The sequence below is a fragment of the Vipera berus genome, assembly GCF_964194415.1.
Source record: "Vipera berus genome assembly, chromosome: Z".
Lineage (NCBI taxonomy): Eukaryota > Metazoa > Chordata > Lepidosauria > Squamata > Viperidae > Vipera > Vipera berus.
This window is the reverse complement of record NC_138205.1, coordinates 110791142-110809840: the sequence shown is the minus strand read 5'-3', so window position 1 is coordinate 110809840 and position 18699 is coordinate 110791142. Positions and strand designations below refer to the sequence as shown.

Here is an 18699-nt window from a genome sequence, read left to right as displayed (position 1 = left end):
TAATGTACCTTTTAGCAACGCAATGGAGAACCAATTCTACTCTTCCTTTTTTAAAAGTAGGTATCACACCTTAAATATAGAGAAGTTGGATCTTGGGTTGGTAAAATATGAAGATCACTCAATTACTGTACATTGTTAACCAAAAAAATTGTTAATTTTTATTTTTAAAATGTTTATGTACATTTTAAAAAATTTTAAAAAGTTTATACTGCACCAAATTTGTTTATAGTAATGCAGATATTAAACACATAAAAGCTTAAAGCTAATATGTTGAAAAAGCTGAAGAGAAAAACAAGATTGTTAAAAGATAGGGTCAGTATTTTTCAAATGTTTTCATCAAATCAAACATGCCAGTTAAAATGCCAAGATTTCTTCTGATGCCAGATTACAATACTATTTTATCAGATGAATTTATCTGTCAAAGAGTCTCAATATTAGAACTGTCCTGGTTAAGCAACAAAAATCTGGGCAATTGCTGAATGACAACAAATAGGTATTGAAATCTGCTCCTGTGAAAGTGTTACTTACCATGTGAATTTAAGTTCTTGTGATACAATGTTTCAGCAACTGCTACTAATGTAGATTAATACCAGCATTTATAATTTCATAAGTATACAGGGGAGCAGTGGGACATTGTTGGGGTATCAATTCACACTCAGCAGTACTTGCATATTGCACCAAATGCAAACTTCCATGTTACTCAATATTTAATAATAATAGTAGTAAGTTGGAAGGGACCTTGGAGGTCATCTAGTCCAACTCCCTGCTCAGGCAGGAAACCCTATACCATTTCAGGCAAATGGCTGTCCAGTCTCCTCTTAAAAACTTCTAGTGTTGGAGCATTCACCACTTCTGGAGGCAGGTTGTTCCACTGGTTAATTGTTCTAACTGTCAGGAAGTTTCTCCTTAGTTCTAGGTTGCTTCTCTCCTTGACTAGTTTCCATCAGTTGCTTCTTGTCCTGCTTTCAGGTGCTTTGGAGAATAGCTTGTCTCCCTCTTCTTTGTGGCAGCCCCTGAGATATTGGAACACTGCTATCATGTCACCCTTCACCCTTTTCTTCGTTAAACTACACATACCCAATTCCAGCAACCGTTCTTATATGTTTTAGCCCCCAGTCCCCCAATGTTGCCCTTCTCTGTACCCTTTCTAGAGTCTCAACATCTTTTTTACATCGTGGTGACCAAAACTGGATGCAGTATTCCAGGTGTGGCCTTACCAAGGCATTGTAAAGTGGTATTAGTACTTATTTATTTATTTTATTTTATTTATTTTATTATATTTGTATACCGCCCTTCTCCCGAAGGACTCAGGGCGGTGAACAGGGCACATATAAAAAATACAAAATACAAAAATTAAAAAAGAATTAAATAGTAGCCCAGCTAAAACAATCAATAACAATATAAAAATCCCCATTAAAACCCCAGCATATCCCCCATCAGGCCAGGCCGGCTTGTTCAAATAGATGGGTCTTCAGACCGCGTCGGAAGGAGCGAAGGTCAGGTGCCATCTGGAGCTCGACCGGCAGCTGATTCCATAAAGCCGGAGCGCCCACAGAGAAGGCCCTCCCCCTGGGAGCCACCAGCCGACCTCTGACTGGAGGCACCCTGAGGAGGCCCTCTGTGGGAACGCACAGGGCGAAGGGAAGTTGACGCCGGCAGCAGGTGGTCCCTGAGGTACTCCGGACCCATGCCATGTAGGGCCTTAAAGACCTTGAATCTCACCCGGAAGACAACTGGTAACCAATGCAGCTCGCGGAGCAAAGGTGTAACATGGGAGTACCGGGAGACCCCCAAGACAACTCTCGCGGCTGCATTCTGTACCAGCTGGAGCCTCCGAGTGGTCTTCAAGGGAAGCCCCATGTAGAGAGCATTGCAGTAGTCCAGACGAGAGGTCACGAGCGCATGAGTGACCGTACACAGGGCATCCCGGTCTAGATAGGGCCGCAACTGGCGCACCAGGCGAACCTGGGCGAAAGCCCCCCTAGTCACAGCTACTATATGATCTTCCAGAGTGAGCCGCGAATCTAGGAGGACTCCCAAGTTGCGAGCCCTATCTACGGGGGGGGTAAAAACACCCCCCATAGAGAGAGGTGGAATATTCTGAATATCCCGGGATGCCGGAATGCACAGCCACTCAATCTTGTCAGGGTTGAGCTGAAGTCTGTTCCTCCCCATCCAGACCCGAACCGCCTCCAGGCAGCGGGACATCACGTCGAGGGCATCACTGGGGTGGTTTGGGGTCGAAATGAAAAGCTGGGTATCATCAGCGTACTGATGATACCCAATTCCAAAACCATGAATGATCTCACCCAGCGGTTTCATGTAGATGTTGAACAGGAGAGGCGAGAGAACCGACCCCTGAGGAACTCCACAAACGAGAGACCTTGGGGTCGACCTCTGCCCTCCTGCCAACACCGACTGCGAACGTCCCAGGAGATAGGAGAACCACCGAAGAACTGTGCCTCCCACTCCCAATCCCCTGAGATGCCGCAGCAGTATACCATGGTCGATGGTATCGAAAGCCGCTGAGAGGTCTAATAGGACTAGGACAGAGGAATATCCCGTCCCAGGCCCTCCAGAGATCATTCACCAGAGCGACCAATGCCGTCTCCGTGCTGTACCTGGGCCTGAAACCCGATTGGCACGGGTCTAGATAATCCGCTTCATCCAGGACCAGAGGGAGCTGATGCGCCACCACACTCTCAACAACCTTCGCAAGAAAGCGAAGGTTGGAGACCGGACGAAAGTTATTTAACACAGCTAGGTCCAAGGCAGGCTTCTTGAGGAGAGGTCTCACCACCGCCTCCTTCAAGACGGCGGGGAAATTACCCTCACTCAAAGAAGCAGATATAACCGCCTGGAACCAGCCTCGTGTCCCCTCCCGAGCTGCATAGACCAGCCAGGAAGGGCACGGGTCCAATAAACATGTGGTGGAGCTCAGCCTCCCCATAATCCTGTCCACTTCCTCAGGGGTCACAGAATCAAACTCCTCCCAGATAACATCGACAAGACCACCCGTGTCCTGATCGTCAGACTGCCCAGTTGGAGTCCAGACCGGTCCGAATCCGAGCGATTTTATCCAACAGATGTTGACTAAACTCCTCGGCACGACCCTGCAAGGGTTCCTCCCTCACCTTCTGATTAAGGAGGGAGCGGGTCACCCTAAACAGGGCGGCCAGGCGATTATCTGCGGACGCGATGAGGACAGAGAAGTAATTAGACCTCGCCGCCCTCATCGCTGCGAGATAAGACCTAATGTGGGTTCTTAGTCGCAACCGGTCGGATTCGGATCGGCTGGACCTCCAACTTCACGTGATCTTGATTCTATCCCTCTGTTAATGCAGCCTAGCACTGTGTTGACTTTTTTGGCAGCTGCAGCAAACTGCTGTCTCATATTGAATGATTGTCCACTAGGACTCCGAGATCCCTCTCACAGTTACTACTATTGAACAAGGTACCACCTATACTATACCTGTGCATTTGATTTTTCCTGCCTAAATGTAGAACCTTACTTTTTTCACCATTGAATTTCATTGTTAGATAGCGCCCAGTGTTCGAGTCTGTCCAGATCCTCCTGTATTTTAAGCCCATCTTCTGGAGTATTGGCTATTCCTGCCAGCTTGGTGCCATCTGCAAATTTGATGAGTTCCCCATCTATCCCCTTATCCAAATTGTTGATGAAGATGTTGAAGAGCACTGGGCCCAGAACTATCTTTTCAAGTAGTAGGTTGTGGTCTATTTACTGAAGTCCAAGTAAATTATATCCACAGCATTCCTCTGGTCCACTAATTTTGTCATCTGATCAAAGAATGCAATAAGATTTGTCTGGCATGATCTGTTCTTGACAAACCCATGTTGACTTTTAGTGATGACTGTTTGCATCAAGGTGTTTGCTGATTTGTTGTTTATCTTTTCCAGAATCTTCCCAGGTATTGAGGTCAGGCTGATAGGTCTGTAGTTTCCTGGATCTATTTTTTTCCCTTTTTTGAAGATGGGAACTACATCAGCTCTCTTTCAGTCCTCTGGTAGTTGCCTAGTGCTCCAGGATCTTTGAAAAATATAGTTCAGTGGTCCTGAGATCACGTCTGCCAGTTCCTTGAGAACTTTGGGGTGTAATCCATCTGGTCCTGGTGATTTGAACTCATCTAGGCTGGACAGGTGCTCACTTACCATTTTGTACCCTATCTTAACTTGCATTTCTATTCTGTTTTTTATGGCACTGGTTTTGGTAGGTTGGACTGTTTTTTCCCTTTGTGTAAAGACAGATGCAAAAAACGAGTTAAATAGTTCTGCTTTCTCCCTGTTGCTTTGTCACCTTCCCATTTCCCCCCCACTAATGGAGCAATCATTTCCTTAACCTTTTTCTTGTTTATATGTTGAAAGAAGCATTTTTTGTTATTTTTGACTTTGGTCGCAAGCCTTAGTTCATTTTGAGCCTTAGCTTCCCCTCACTTCATCTTTGCAGGCACGGGCTATTTGCTGATATTCTGACTTAGTTATGTGCCCCTTTCCACTTCTTATACTTGTCCTTTTTATCTTTCAATTTATCAGAGTTCTTTATGCAGCCATACTGGTTTCTTTTCAGAGCTGTTGCTTTTCTTCTTTGTTGGTATTGTGCTAGACTGGGCCTTTATTATCTCACTTTTCAAAATTTCCCAAGCTTCTTGAGTTGTTTTCCCCTTTAGGATTCTCATCCATGGAATTCTTCCCATGGTCTAAGTTTATTGAAATTAGCTCTTTTAAAGTCCAAGATTCTAGTCTGGCTGTGTGTTTGTGCTTCCAGAATGTTGAATTCCAATATTGCATGATCACTTCCCCCACAAGGTTCCTGTGGCTTCGACACTTTCAATCATTTCATCTCTATTAGTGAGAATTAAATCCAATATGGCTAATCCCCCAGTTACCTTCTCTACTTTTTGGGAGAGAAAGTTGTCTGCTAGGTTTGTCAGGAATCTGACAATCTTCCACTTGGTGCAGAGTTTGTCTCCCAGTTGTTATCAGGGTAATTAAAGTCCCCCATTACTATTGTAATGTGCTTCCTACATACCTTAGTTAGCTTACTAGCAAAAAAGTTCATCTATTTCCTCTGCTTGGTTGGGCAGCCTATAGTATACACCTATGGCAATGTAATTTTTTTCACCTTTTATATTGACTCAAATGCATTCAAGTTTACAGTTTTCATCATTGTTGTGCTCTATTTCTGTAGAGATAAAGTTTTTTAGCAAAGCTGAGAAATTTGATTAGGCTTATTTAAATCACTATAGTCCAATAGATGAAGTGAATCTTATACTAGACTTGGTTGATATGCCTGAAAAGTGTGAGATGCCAAATATGCATGTATTGATACTGTATATGAATAATTTGGAATGAATCTCCCTGGACCTCCACTGAAAGTTGGATGTTGCTGCCAAACATGGATCTACTGGCTTTTGTTTATACTGCATTCTATTTTATGCAGGCTTGATTGTTAGAACTGCGACACTAACCAAGATCTTAGAAAATACTAGAGCTATAAACATAACTTAATACTAAATCAGAGACATTGCTGAATGCAGTCTTATTTTAACTTCAGTATTCCATTTTCATTCCACTATGAAAAAAATGGAATCAATGGGTAGAAACGGGTTTATCATCTTCAATTAGTTCTTTTTCTATAAAGAAAACAGAATTTTTGAGCATATCTGCATTAATGGTGTTAAAGGCATCATTGCATCATACAAGCTGGTCCAAATAAAGCTGTCTTTGCAACTGACTGGTGATTTTGTCAATGTCCAATACATTCAAGTGGTGCTCCAGATGTTTTGGGATTGCATTAAAGGCATCTATTAGTACTGGTGCTATCTTTACTTTCTTTGCCAGTCATTCTATTTGTAGGATTGTATTTTTGTGGATTTTCTCGTTCTTTCTCTTCTATTCTGCTATCACCAGATACTGACAGTTCACTACTTAAGACTTTTTTTTTCTTATCAACAACTGTTAAGTTTGGGTGTTATGTGGCAAGTGCCTGTCTGTTTGAATTCTATATTCCCAGAGCACTGTAGATTCATTTTCTATTCTTTATTCCAGTGGTTCTCAATCAGTGGTCTGCAGGCCCCTGGGGGACTGCAATGTCATCAGAGGGGGTCTGCGAAGGCTTGAAAAAATGCTGATTTAAATCTTACTTAAGTCTTGGTGATTCATGGAATAGTCCGTGGCCACAAAAAGTATTTAAAGGGGGTCTGTAGCAAAGAAAATGTTGAAAACTACTGCTTTAGTCTGTTTTGTGATCTCTCCAATTTTTGCTTGCAGGTAAATGGTATTTCTTGCAAATATTCTAATGCAGGAGTGTCAAACTGGCGGCCCGCAAGCTAGATGCAACACATGCAGGCCACGCTCACCCTGGCTCCACAAAGGCAGAGAAAAATTATGATACATTACGATACATCACAAGACCCAACTGAGTTTCACACCCATGTTCTAATACATTGTTGTTCCTACTTTGTCATGACATTGCTAGTAGTCATGTTGTCAAGTCCTCATTTGGCGAATGAAATTTGTTCTAGCCACTCAGTCATTAAGCAATGTGCTTGCTAATTGAAAAGTATAGGACCATGATTGGGCTTGTGATTTTCCTTTTGCTCTGTTTTTGCTGCATCAGGGAACAACCCCAAATCGCCAGCTGAGCCCAAACAACAGGAAAGGTTTTCACACTCAAACAGAAGCCAAGTAATGGGGCAAATTTATAGCTCTTTCCCACCCAACTCTCCACCTTTTGGAATGTTTTCCCTGGGATTGGGATAATTAGCTAGAGGAGAATTGATGTTTGTGTTTACATTCACTGGAGAGGAAGGGCTTACAAAAGAATAATCAGGCACACAATGGGGAGTACACATGGAAAGGAATGTGTTAGTACTAGCTATTGGCCTAGCAAGCTGCTTAGGAGGCAAACAAAAACCTTTCGTATGAAACTGATTAACCTTGTCATTGTCAGCAGCACAAGCTAGAGAATTCTAATTAAGGTCACAGAGCTGAGCTTGCTAACTTGGTTAGCCCTTTTTAGACATACTGCTGCAAAGGAAAGTAACCCTGGGAAAGATCACTTGTTTGAAAAAAAGTCAGGCACAGGACAATGCTTATTAACTGATAGTGATGATGAACTGTGAGAGATACTGTGAAAGTTGTAAATGTGGGCATTGTTGCAGTTACTGGTAACTGAACATTGTCCAAGACAATACAGCTAAACGTGTATCTATACCTAAACAAGTCTTAATAAATTGAAGTTAATGCAAAACAAGTCTATGATACCTAGAATCTAATAGAATTTATAGAACGATAGAACTGATTTATGCAGCATTTCCAAAACATCAGAAATACTTTTTACCAGAAGCTCCATTTTTACTAATTCTCTAGTGTATTCATCCTACTTCTATTAGAGTCTAGATGTGAATACAATTCATTTATTGTTTTATGTGATGATACAAAAAAAATAGATCTGGATTTCTTAAAAATTGATTATGAGCAGTAGCATAATCAATTTTGATGTTAAAATTAAACCTGGTATCTAATAAAAATGGATATGAGATGGAATGGGACTCGCATTAAGCCACAATTTAAACATGGTTTCTACATGTTTATCTACAATTAAATGGCTACATACAACATACTGAGACAAAACTCTATGATTTAGAATATTTGCATCATGTTTCTATATTATCCAAGTTTAACAAACCATCTCCATTTCTGAACTACAGTAAGACAAATAACTGTAACTTGATAGAACTTAAAATAATGCTCTGGATGCAGATAGAACATCATCAGCTGTCTCTTAAAAGATAATTAGCACTTATCCTTATTTTAACAACAATTTTACCACTCCATCTTCCACCTATTCATTTCTATTAGCCACAAAGATTTAAGATAAAGAAGTAGGAAATTACATTGCCCGAAGCCTCTAGATTACCCTTGGAATGAACCAATATGATATCCTTTAATATAGCAGTGCCCAATCTTTCTGGCTTGGGGGGATGGCTTCACACGCGCGCACACACCAATTTCACAAATGCAGTTTCATACGTGTGCTGGCCCACCACTTCCACAACCTGGTTCTGAACAGACAGGAGGTTGGGGACCCCTGTTTAAGACATCACAAGAATAAAAAGTTGGTTCAATAATTCACATTAAAATTCTGGCATAAGCCATTACCAAATAAAGTGCCCATTATAATGGCATCATGCTGGAACAGATGATTTTCCACCAAAACTGTTTTACACCTAAACCTTAATTTTATCTTAAAATCACCATGGATTTTATGTAAGGGAGACTTTGTAAACATTTTTCTCAGATAAGGGTAACACAGAATATATGCAACAGTAGAAATATCATTTTTTCTCCATGTTTTTCAATTAAACATTTTAAATAGTGTTCTGACATATCTGTATCAGATAAAATGTTCCTCCATTTTCCTGTAATTTCAGCTCACTTTTTTAATGAATACATGTCTCCATCCCTCTGCCCCATGATCAAATTAAATACAAATTACTGTACACAGTATCTTAATGTAAGAGCACAGATGAAATCATATTTTTTTCTGAGAAAGAAAACACAGCTTCAAAAATGAAAAATCAACAAAGGCAGAGATTTAAACAATAAATAGAAATCAGATGGTAATCTAAAATATAAATAAAAGCATTTTCTGAAGAGATACTACAAGCTGCTACTAACAGTTTCCTTGATTGAAATTGCTGGAGTAGGTCCAACATGAGTCCAGATATAACCTTTTTCTGGCCGAGTAGGAATCGTAGGAAAAGGAGTTGATCGAGATTTGAAATATTCTGAAGGTGCATGGCAGACAAATTCTAAGTACTCTATTTTTCTTGGAAGATCTTCTTCTGGTCCTAAAAAAAAAGTATTTATTTTCCAGTGTTGTAATACATATACCTAAATCAAAAACCACAGAAGAATCTTGGGGTCCTCTTGGATATACAGCTATTGCTCAATGAGCAGGTGGCAGCTATGGCCTGGAGGGCCCTTACACAGGTTCATTTTGTGTGCCAGTTGCACCTTTCCCTGCCACAGGAAGTGCTTCAGGTAGTCCCTTAACACCTATTGCAATGTACTCTACAGTGGGGCTCTTGTACTTCCACCTGCAAGCTACAGCTGTTCAGTTGCATGAGCAGTAACAACTTTGTTAACTTTGTGTCATTACTGCTACAGAAGCTGCATTGGTTACCACCTGACTTCTGGGTGCATTTCAAGGTGCTTGGTGTTACCTATTATGTCCTTTATAGTTAAGTCCTGGTTATCTGAGGGACTGCCCATCTCTAATCCTTTCTGCTTGTCCAGTACAGGTAGTCTTCACGACTGATTGTTTAGTGACCCTTTGGAGTTAAAGACAGCCTCAGAAAGGGTGCTTTATAAAGCTCTTGTAACAATTATAAAATGTTGAGCTGCTATAGTCACGACTGATTTGTGAAGGTTTTTTTTTTACCAGTTTCCTCCCCCCCCCAGTTTCTGACAAAAACCTGCTGATTTGAGAGAATGGCTTTGGACTTGGGACTATATGATTCGCTCAATGACTGCATATTTCAGACTTACAGCCCCATGATTCACTTAATGAATACCATAAAATAGTTGTAAAATTGGGTCCAGTCATGTGGGGATTTTACTTAGATATCATGACTTAATAAAATTCTGGTCCCAATTGCCATCATAGGTAGAGGAATATTCTATGTTTGGGCAGAATGGCTGTGCTCGTACTCTAGGATCCCTCAATTAAACATTGTAATCTTCTGGTAATGAGGAAACAAGCCTTCTTGGTCACTACCCCGACCCTCTGCAGCAGCATTCCCCCAGAAATACATATGGTGCTTCCTCTCTTGGAATTTGGAAACTTATAGATCTTGCTTTGTTTCCAGGCCTGGGGCTAATGTATTTGTATGGACCCCACTGTGTTTTGATTTTTACAGTTGTTTTTAATCTGACTGTCATATTTTATGTGTTTAAGTATCTATTTGGATTTTGTTAAGTTGAACAGACTGTGGGAGTGGCCAATCATAGTAGATTTTAAAAAATAATAATTTAATAAATAAAGCAAATAGACATATTCATAGAGCTATAACCCTATTTTCTGCATGATTATTCCAGATGATGCTAAAACAAGGCAAAGACTATGTATTCAACTTGTTATATTTTGGTGCCTTATTTTTCCAGATTCCTTTGGCTTGAGATTTATAAGGCTGATTGGTGGAAAGCTAGTCTTTCCTGTTCTTCCAGATCTGTAGACCAATGTCGAGTATTCTTAGTTGCTCTACTGGTTGGGAAATTTTAGGAATTGAATTCCATATATCTGGAAAGCTAAGAGATAATGAAAGGTTGACATACGCTGCTGAAAAGTATGTATAAACTGATCCTGTTTAGTAGCATTTTTGCCTTAGCACATAGAAACATTGAACAGAAGAGGCTACTGTCAAATAAATGATATTGTTCTAATGCAAACATATCTTCTCTAAAAAGATAGGCCTGATTATGCTTTTCTAGGGGAGAAAAACAAATTAACTTTGAAGCTGTACAATTATCCACAGGACAAGCCAGACGTAATATTTTAGTCCTTGGAACTTACCTATTATGTAAGTTGCAGGATCAAAATAGTCTTTTGGGCTTGCTGTAGTAGGAATGAGCCATGTTAAAGCTGCACTTTTTTCACAGTATTGGTCTTGAATAAAACCTCTAATCTGAGCATAGTATGTTTTACCATCTTGCTCATCAATCACTGAAACAACATCTCCAATTTGATAGTATATTCCCTAGAAAAGATACAGATTGTTAAAAATGTAAAATGAGAAAGCTTAACTGCAACTGATAGATTCTGTTAATTTATACAAACTGCCTTTTATCTACAAAAAGTTTGTAGCATCTTCTCTAACACAAAATTGCCTAAATATAGGAAATATTTAGTGCCTTCCAAAAAGAATTGATATTAGTCTTTAAGAGATAAATTGTAGTTTGATAAAAACAGCAATTGCATCTCATCTGACAGAAAGAACAGCATATTTGATTATGTGTCATCAGGTTAGATCAATTTCCAGCAACTATACAGTCAGATCTTCTCCAGGATGATCTGTCACCATTCAACCCTTCAGTCTTCCAATGATGCAACCATTGTGGCAATAAGTGAGTCCATCCACCTCAGTGCTAGTTCTCTCATTCTGTCCACCTTTCCGAGTTATGGTCTTCAAACAATGTGGCCAAAATTCAGTAATTTGAGCATAGTCATTTTTGCCTTAAAAGAATTCTGGTTTATTCCATGATGTATCTATTTGTTTTCATGGTTATCACTCTGTTCTAAAGAATTTCCTCCAAAATTAAATTTCAAAAGGATCTGCCTATCTTGATTCTTCAGATGTCAAGCTTCAACTTCAAGTTTCCATGAAGTATTATAGAGGGAATATAATATTTTTAGATATAGACACTGGATATGTCTCTAAGCCTCTCGTTGCCTTACTAAATGTGGCATATTTCTTGACTGCTTCCTTTATTGATAACAGTCAATGTAAAAAGAAAGTATAAAGTTAGTTGCTATACTTATTAGTTTGATTGTCTTTATAAATGTAGTTTGTTTTTCACTGTGCTCCTTTACTTTTATTACTAGAGTATGTGTATCAAAATAGTGTCATCATTCTATAAACTATTAATGCTTCTTCCATTTTTAAAATCACAGAAATTTTCTTCAACCCTGTTTCCCCAATATAGATTCAATATATAGGTTGAAAAAACTAAGGTGCAGTCTTATCTCCCTCTTTTGCCAGGAGGAACCTGTTTCATAATGGTCCTTACAAGCAGTGGCTTCATATATTATGTGTAATTTTTTTGTGAGGATGAGATATTCTAAAGATCTCCAGGCGACTCAATGAGGCAGAGGGAGAAAAGGTTATGACATGGCTGATGAACTGACAAAGCTGGACCAACAGAATCTCTCTGGACAAGGAAAAAGTGAGACATCTCCCACTTATGCTCACAACACAAGGAGACTGCAAGACAGCAGTTAGTTAGCCTGCAGATCTAAGCAACAGGAGATGAAGAAAGCTATCAAATTCTCAAGACAGCAGAGCCTTTAAGAACAGTGGGTCCTTGACTTCACTTCCTAACCTTGGTTTTATAATTTTAAAATTTTTGAAAAACAAAATAAATGGATAAAGTTAAATGATAATTGAAGAAGGTTTAAAACAAATTAAGAAACAAAATGAACTTGGACTATAAGGATTTTTGAAAACAAAATAAAAACATATTTGTAGGAATATAAATTATTTAGTCTATTAAGAAAGAGATGGTTGGTTGAAATTTGAGAATAAAGAAACAGACATTTGAGATGTTGCGATTACAGAAATGGGACAGTAGAGGGGACTAAAGTTCCAGGCAGGAAAAAAGAAATAAAGGTGAGAGAAAGTGCTGCCTTTTATCCTTAAATAAAGAGGAAGAGTGAAATTTATAAAATGACAAATGGAAGTATAATTTTAAAGAATTTTTGAAGAATTTGGAGATGAACTTATAATTAAATTGACAATAATAATTTCTTCACCTAATAATGCAATTTTGAGGACTCTATAAAAGAAACAAAAGATGGAAAAATGAACATAAAAGAACAAAATAAATCTTTATTACTATCATAAATATAAATTATAGACCAGCATGACAAAGAGATGAAACAAATTCCAATCAATGGGCAAATATTGGAAAATAAATAAATTGTGGCTTATAAAACAAAGATGGTTACAGAAAGGAAAAACAAATGATGAGCCGAGAGATGAAAAATGATCAGGGCAAGGATTTATCATTGGAATTTTTTTATTTCATTTTAAAAAACGGGATTCTAAAGGCTTGAAAAGAAAAAGAACAAAGCTGAATTATTTTATCAGGATTAAAATAAGAAATATCTCTATAAAATTCCGAAAACCCTTTGTAGACTTTTTGCTAATACTTTGACAGAAATGCAATGTTTTTTTGGATCGATGGATGAATGGGAAAATGTAATGGAAACAAATGAATACATTTATGATCACATTAACTTGACCAGAAAAGTCCACTTTTATCTATTATCAGTGATTGGAGCATAAGCTTAATAACTGCCATATTAAAAGCTAAATCACAAATTCTAATTAATATTATTTGGTCTCCAAATATCATCTTTGCTATATCCTTCCTAATTATGAAAGTAAGGTAATCCCTTTGGGGCTTTTTATCCTATATATTAAAGTATTCAATTTCAGTCCCTTTCAATTTACTGATCCCTAAGATAATGTGTAATTCATTCATTTCTTTTTTCCTGTTTTAAGCTCTTATGTTCACACTTTTTATGTTCCAGCATTCCACATTTATTTAGTTATGGGGTGGAAAAATAAACACTTAAGGGGCAGGTTATAAATAATTGTGCAAAGCAATTTAGCTCATCAACCATGAGAACAAAAGATCAAAAAAAAAACAACATTGGAGTCCTTCTGTCCAGGATATCCCCATGTTACTGGACTAAATGTTTGATCAGCTCTAATTGTGGGAGTCACATGAGTGAATGGACAAATATTTAAGAGTGAAACTTTAAGTATGAAATGTTGTATTTTAATAAAAGTTAATTCATTAGAATTGTATGCTTGTACATTTAGAATCACTAAAAGATCCTAAGATAGTCCTTTAACTGCTATCAGAGAAAGAAGTCCCCTTGGGTATTTTGCCTTAATAAATTTATTGCACCTTTCCCACACCTGTGCAGTATAGCCATTTCAAAGCAACGTGCAAACTGTTGATCAAAGCATTTGTGAAGGACCTAAAAGCGTGCGTGTAAAGGGGAGAGAGGAACAAAAGTAACTACCTCTACATGGGACTTTTTAGATTAAAGCCAATTAGATTTTGGGAGAAAATATCATGCCTCCCACCCGCAAGACGACATCCAAGTCTTAAGCCCGAGCATAGTAAGATTTTTTTGGGGGGGGGCGTATTTCTTTATTCTTAAAGAAATAAATATTGCACTTTAGAAATACATATTGCACTTTAGAAATACACAGTCCTGGAAGTTCTCAATTCATATTATAGCTCACCCCATGAATTTTCCAACCACTTTATTCAAAATATTGTAATATGTGGATACTCACAGAGTTCAGTAATACTATACTACCAAAATATAAACTCACTATATTATAAACTATGAATTCATTATTCAGTTATAGGAACATAAATACACTTGAATCATATTTCAAACATGGAATATAATTATTCAATAATGTATTTACTGTAAGAATTCTTATATATTTGGATCCTTGAATAGGTGGAAGACATCTTAGCTCTTGCAAATGTCATGTTTGCTTGAATTTTCACTCATGCAAATTAAAACCTCTTTGTGCAACTACTTTAAACATCTTTTAATTTTAGAATGTTAAAAATATATATAAATATTCTTTTAGACAATTTTAGAAGAAACATGTAACTACAACACAACCTTTTTGGGAGATTCGTTAACCTGCAGCTGGAAAGAGCCAGAAAAGCCCTATTAAATCAAGACTTGCACTCACAGGCTTAGATTTCAAATCCTATTTATGTTTTTCATAGTTTTTAAAATATATTCTGACCATTTTCCCAAGTGATTATAAAATTCCTAAATCATTTAAGCACCTAGATAAACTTAAGTTCTTCCACCAATATATAAATGGTTTTCCTTGATTTTTAAAAAACATGTCATGTCATGTGTGTTTCACTTTGAGAGCAGGCAACTAAATTTCATTTTTGATGTGTGCCGTTGTGCCCACAGTAAAAAAATGACAATAAAGGTTATCTTATCTTATTTTGCTTTAATATTCTTGACCTTTAGCAGTGTATTTACTTAACAGTAACAACATTTCCAAGACTAAAAGTGCAACCCTATAACTCTACTCAGAAATGGATTATGGATGCATTCAGTAGTACATATGTGTAGATAAATGCAATCTTTTTTTAAAATCATACCTTATGGAAGATAGATTCTGCTGTAATGATTGTGGCTACAGATTCTGGAGCTTTGATGGGCTAAAAGAAAAAAGTTTATAACTGAACTGAACAAAACTATGACAAAAATGCACCTAAAGTCGCATGCTGGCTAGTATTACCAGGAAGTATTTCAAAATATAACCCTGTAATCAAATCAAACATTACAGAAACTGCATTTCCAATTGTGTGAAAACCATTTACTAGTTTACAGCAGAGCAGCTACATGCATCTGTTTCAATAAATGAACATAAAATAACAAAACAGACTATTACTGGAGTATGTAAATTCAAGAACTTGGATGCAGCTTATATTACTCTTAATGTGTTCAGATATAAAATTATAATCTTTAGACATTTGCAGTATGTAAATATACTGTGCTGTACAGAAGATGGACCTGTTAGAACAAGGCTTGAAAGTGACATTAAACAAATGTTAGCTCCCAAAGATAGAGCAATAGTTTGATTTTGTTAGCCTGTTGCAACAAGAGAATAAATAAAACAAAAATGGCAGCTGAATTAATATAAAATAAAATTTGGAATACAAAATAGATGAGAGAGAGAGAGAGAGAGAGAGAGAGAGAGAGAGAGAGAGAGAGAATGACTTCATCCTACTATATTTTTGACATTTGAATTAGTAGACCAAATCTCTTATAAACAGTGTATCAAGTATATTAGGCATGTTGAGATTGGCCTAGATTCTACATTTCATTCCATGAAGATAAGGATGTGCTCCTCATAAAAAGCTTTCTTTTATAAAAATTACTAAATTTCTAATTTAACATTTTTTGTAAAGTATTGTAAAAACTTAAGATTTTTTGTCTTTTAACAACTCTGTAATTCCTTGCATTGGGGTGAAGTTGGGGCGACTGAACAGCAGCATAGAGGTGGAGTTCTGGCCTCACAATTAGGAAGCTGTGAGTTCGATCATAGATAACAGGAAATATTTCTCTTTCTGGCCCAATCAGTAGTTGTCTGCTATGAACTCCGTGTAAGCATCAGAAAGAGCATCAGGCCAATAAATGCTAGAGTTCTGTTCTAGAACCTTTCCTTAACTGATCCCTAATTCATCCAAGTCATCTCATTTCTATGTAGACCAGTTCAAAAGGTACCATTTCCATGGAAATACAGAGGAAATACAATTGTCTATAAGTGAATTCACTCAATAAACTTGGGTCTATTTTCAAGCATGTAAATCCAGTACCGTATTTTCCGGCGTATAAGACGACTGGGCATATAAGACGACCCCCCAACTTTTGAGATGATTTTCAAGATTTTTCGTCTTATACGCCGGAAAATCAGCGAGCCTGGGAAGGCACGCCTTCCCCTCTCACTGTGGAGGAAGCAGGGCAGGCTGGCGTCTGGCGGGAGCCGGCAGGGCAGTCCTGCGCACGCGCGCGCTCCCCGGCTGTTAAGGAGCACTCCTTAGCAGCCGGGGAGTGCGCGCGTGTGCAGGACTGCCCTGCCGGCTCCCGCCCGACGCTCTTCCCTCTTGAGGCAGCATCACTCCCCGGCTCCTAAGGAGTCCTCGGGGATGCTGCCTCAAGAGGGAAGAGCGTCGGGTGGGAGCCGGCAGGGCAGTCCTGCACACGCGCGCACTCCCCGGCTGCTAAGGAGCGCTCCCGCCAGACGCCAGCCTGCCCTGCTTCCTCCACAGTGAGAGGGGAGGGCGTGCCTTCCTGGGCTCGCTGGTTTTCCGGCGTATAAGACGACTGGGCGTATAAGACGACCCCCCCAACTTTTGAGATGATTTTCATGGGTTAAAAAGTTGTCATACGCCGGAATATACGGTAACTGTGATTTGTAAACAATGGTTTATAAACAGTACATGAAAATAATAACAGTTTGGGGCAATATGTATACCAATGAATGATCGTCCATCAAACTTTAATATCTACATATCACAGTATTTTAAACTTGTACGTATATAACTATATATATAAAAATAGAATTTTGACTAATTTTCTGCAGAGAACTGTTGATACATGTCAATACATTTTTAAACCGTTAAGTCTTTCTGATATTAGTAAATGCCTAACAATAATAAAAGTCCACAATCACCTTACATTTTTTAATTTGAAAATATGCCTTCTCCCTTTTCCTTTAGTGGAAACCTTTTTCTCAGCAGCAGGAGCAGATTTATATTTTGTGTTCCTTAATCGAGCAGATCTTCTATGAATTTCTTGCTTACTCTATGGTATACAAAACAAGAAATATTTAGAAAGTGTTAGTCTGAATTCCATTTACATACATGCATATGTGTGTGTATATGTGGACAGATAGATATAGAAACGAAGAAAAGAGAGTACAAAGTTTATGTTCAAAACTTTACTTAAAAACACATCTCAGTAATTTCAAGAAGAAATATTACCTTATTGGTTATAATGATTCACAAGAAAACAAGTCACAGTGCCAGCGGCTTCAACAATTCTCAGAAATCATTTCCAATCACTTTCTTGCATTCTGAGAAATATCCCACAATACCCTACCTCATGCATTTCACTGTTTGAAGGTCTGTCTATCTAAACGTATGATTATCTCACTACCTTCAAAAGATTCTCTGTGACCTACAAAAAATGTTCATTAACAGCCAGAGTAGTTAACAATCTTTGTAGTAACATACCAGCACAAGACAAAAAAGAACATCCCAAAATACAAGTTTCTCTAAAACAACTTAACTTTCCAGAGTTTTTGAAAGATCAACAAAGGAGTGGATGATCTATAGGGAGGCGTTTCCACAAGGTTGGTAGTGTCGAAAGAGTATATTTACTTGTGTGTGGCTTAGTATATGAAGCCAAACAATTGTGGTTATTTAGTAAAAAAAAAACCTCAGATAAGCTAATTCGAGTTGGCATACCTCAACCCCATTACTGAGATTTAGTACACGTGTGAACTTAATGGGACTTATTTCTGACTGGATAGATATAACCTTTGAGTTGAAAATCCCAGCAGATGCAATACATTTTTCTCAATTTCTTCAATCATATTTTGGACTAACCTCGAGCACACTTTCCAAAGTTTAGTCATTTATATACTTTTAAAAAATGAGTTGTATCTTTTCGGTGTGCATTTACAGTAGTTTCTGTTGCCGTCTTAGCGTCGGGAGAAGGCAAACCGCATGTAAACGTTACCACTAATGCAAACTAGCACGATATAACGGCAACCCGGAATGAAGGAATATTTTAACGTATTTTTTTAAAAATAGTTTTCTCGCTGCTTGGGAATTGAGAAAATCGTTAGTCCAACGGCTGGAGAGCTCCAGTTCGGCGGGAGAAGGTCGGGGCCCGCAACCTCAGAGTCGGACCAACCGACCAGCCCCAAGGAAGCTCCGCCTGGAAGCAAACCGCGCGCGGCAACCGACCGTCTCAGGGCGGCTCCCTCAGCACCTCACCTGCTTCCCGCCGCCGCTATTCCCCGCGCCTCCGCCCCCTCCGCCGCCGTTACTGTGCTGCGAGGCCGCGGAGGTGCTGGCGTAGGAGGCTGCCCCAGCGGCGGCCGGCCCTGAGCGGCCCGTGCAGTTGTTGCAAAGGATCTCGCCCTGCCCGCCTTTCTTCCACATGGACGAGGAAGTGGTGCGGCAGACGCTGCACGTCGGCTTCAGGCCCAGCGGCATCCTGGCGCCGGCCCGCTTGCTTCTTCGGTTCCTGACACTCGGCCCACCCGCCACGACGGCTCGGCCGCGGAAGCGGCACCGAAGGCGAGAGGCCGGCGCTGCTGA

General features: G+C 39.0%; 1 protein-coding gene across 1 annotated transcript; it reads right to left on the bottom strand.

Annotated features, from left to right (window-relative positions):
• Positions 1-2740: 2740 nt before the first annotated feature.
• On the bottom strand, positions 2741-18699 carry GATAD1 (GATA zinc finger domain containing 1). The gene is made up of 5 exons (XM_081343532.1): positions 18373-18699; positions 17048-17173; positions 14965-15024; positions 10598-10781; positions 2741-8873 (listed from the first exon to the last, which is right to left on the bottom strand). The coding sequence occupies exons 1-5, from the start codon at positions 18592-18594 to the stop codon at positions 8683-8685; spliced, it is 783 nt and encodes a 260-aa protein (XP_081199658.1). The 5' UTR covers positions 18595-18699; the 3' UTR covers positions 2741-8682.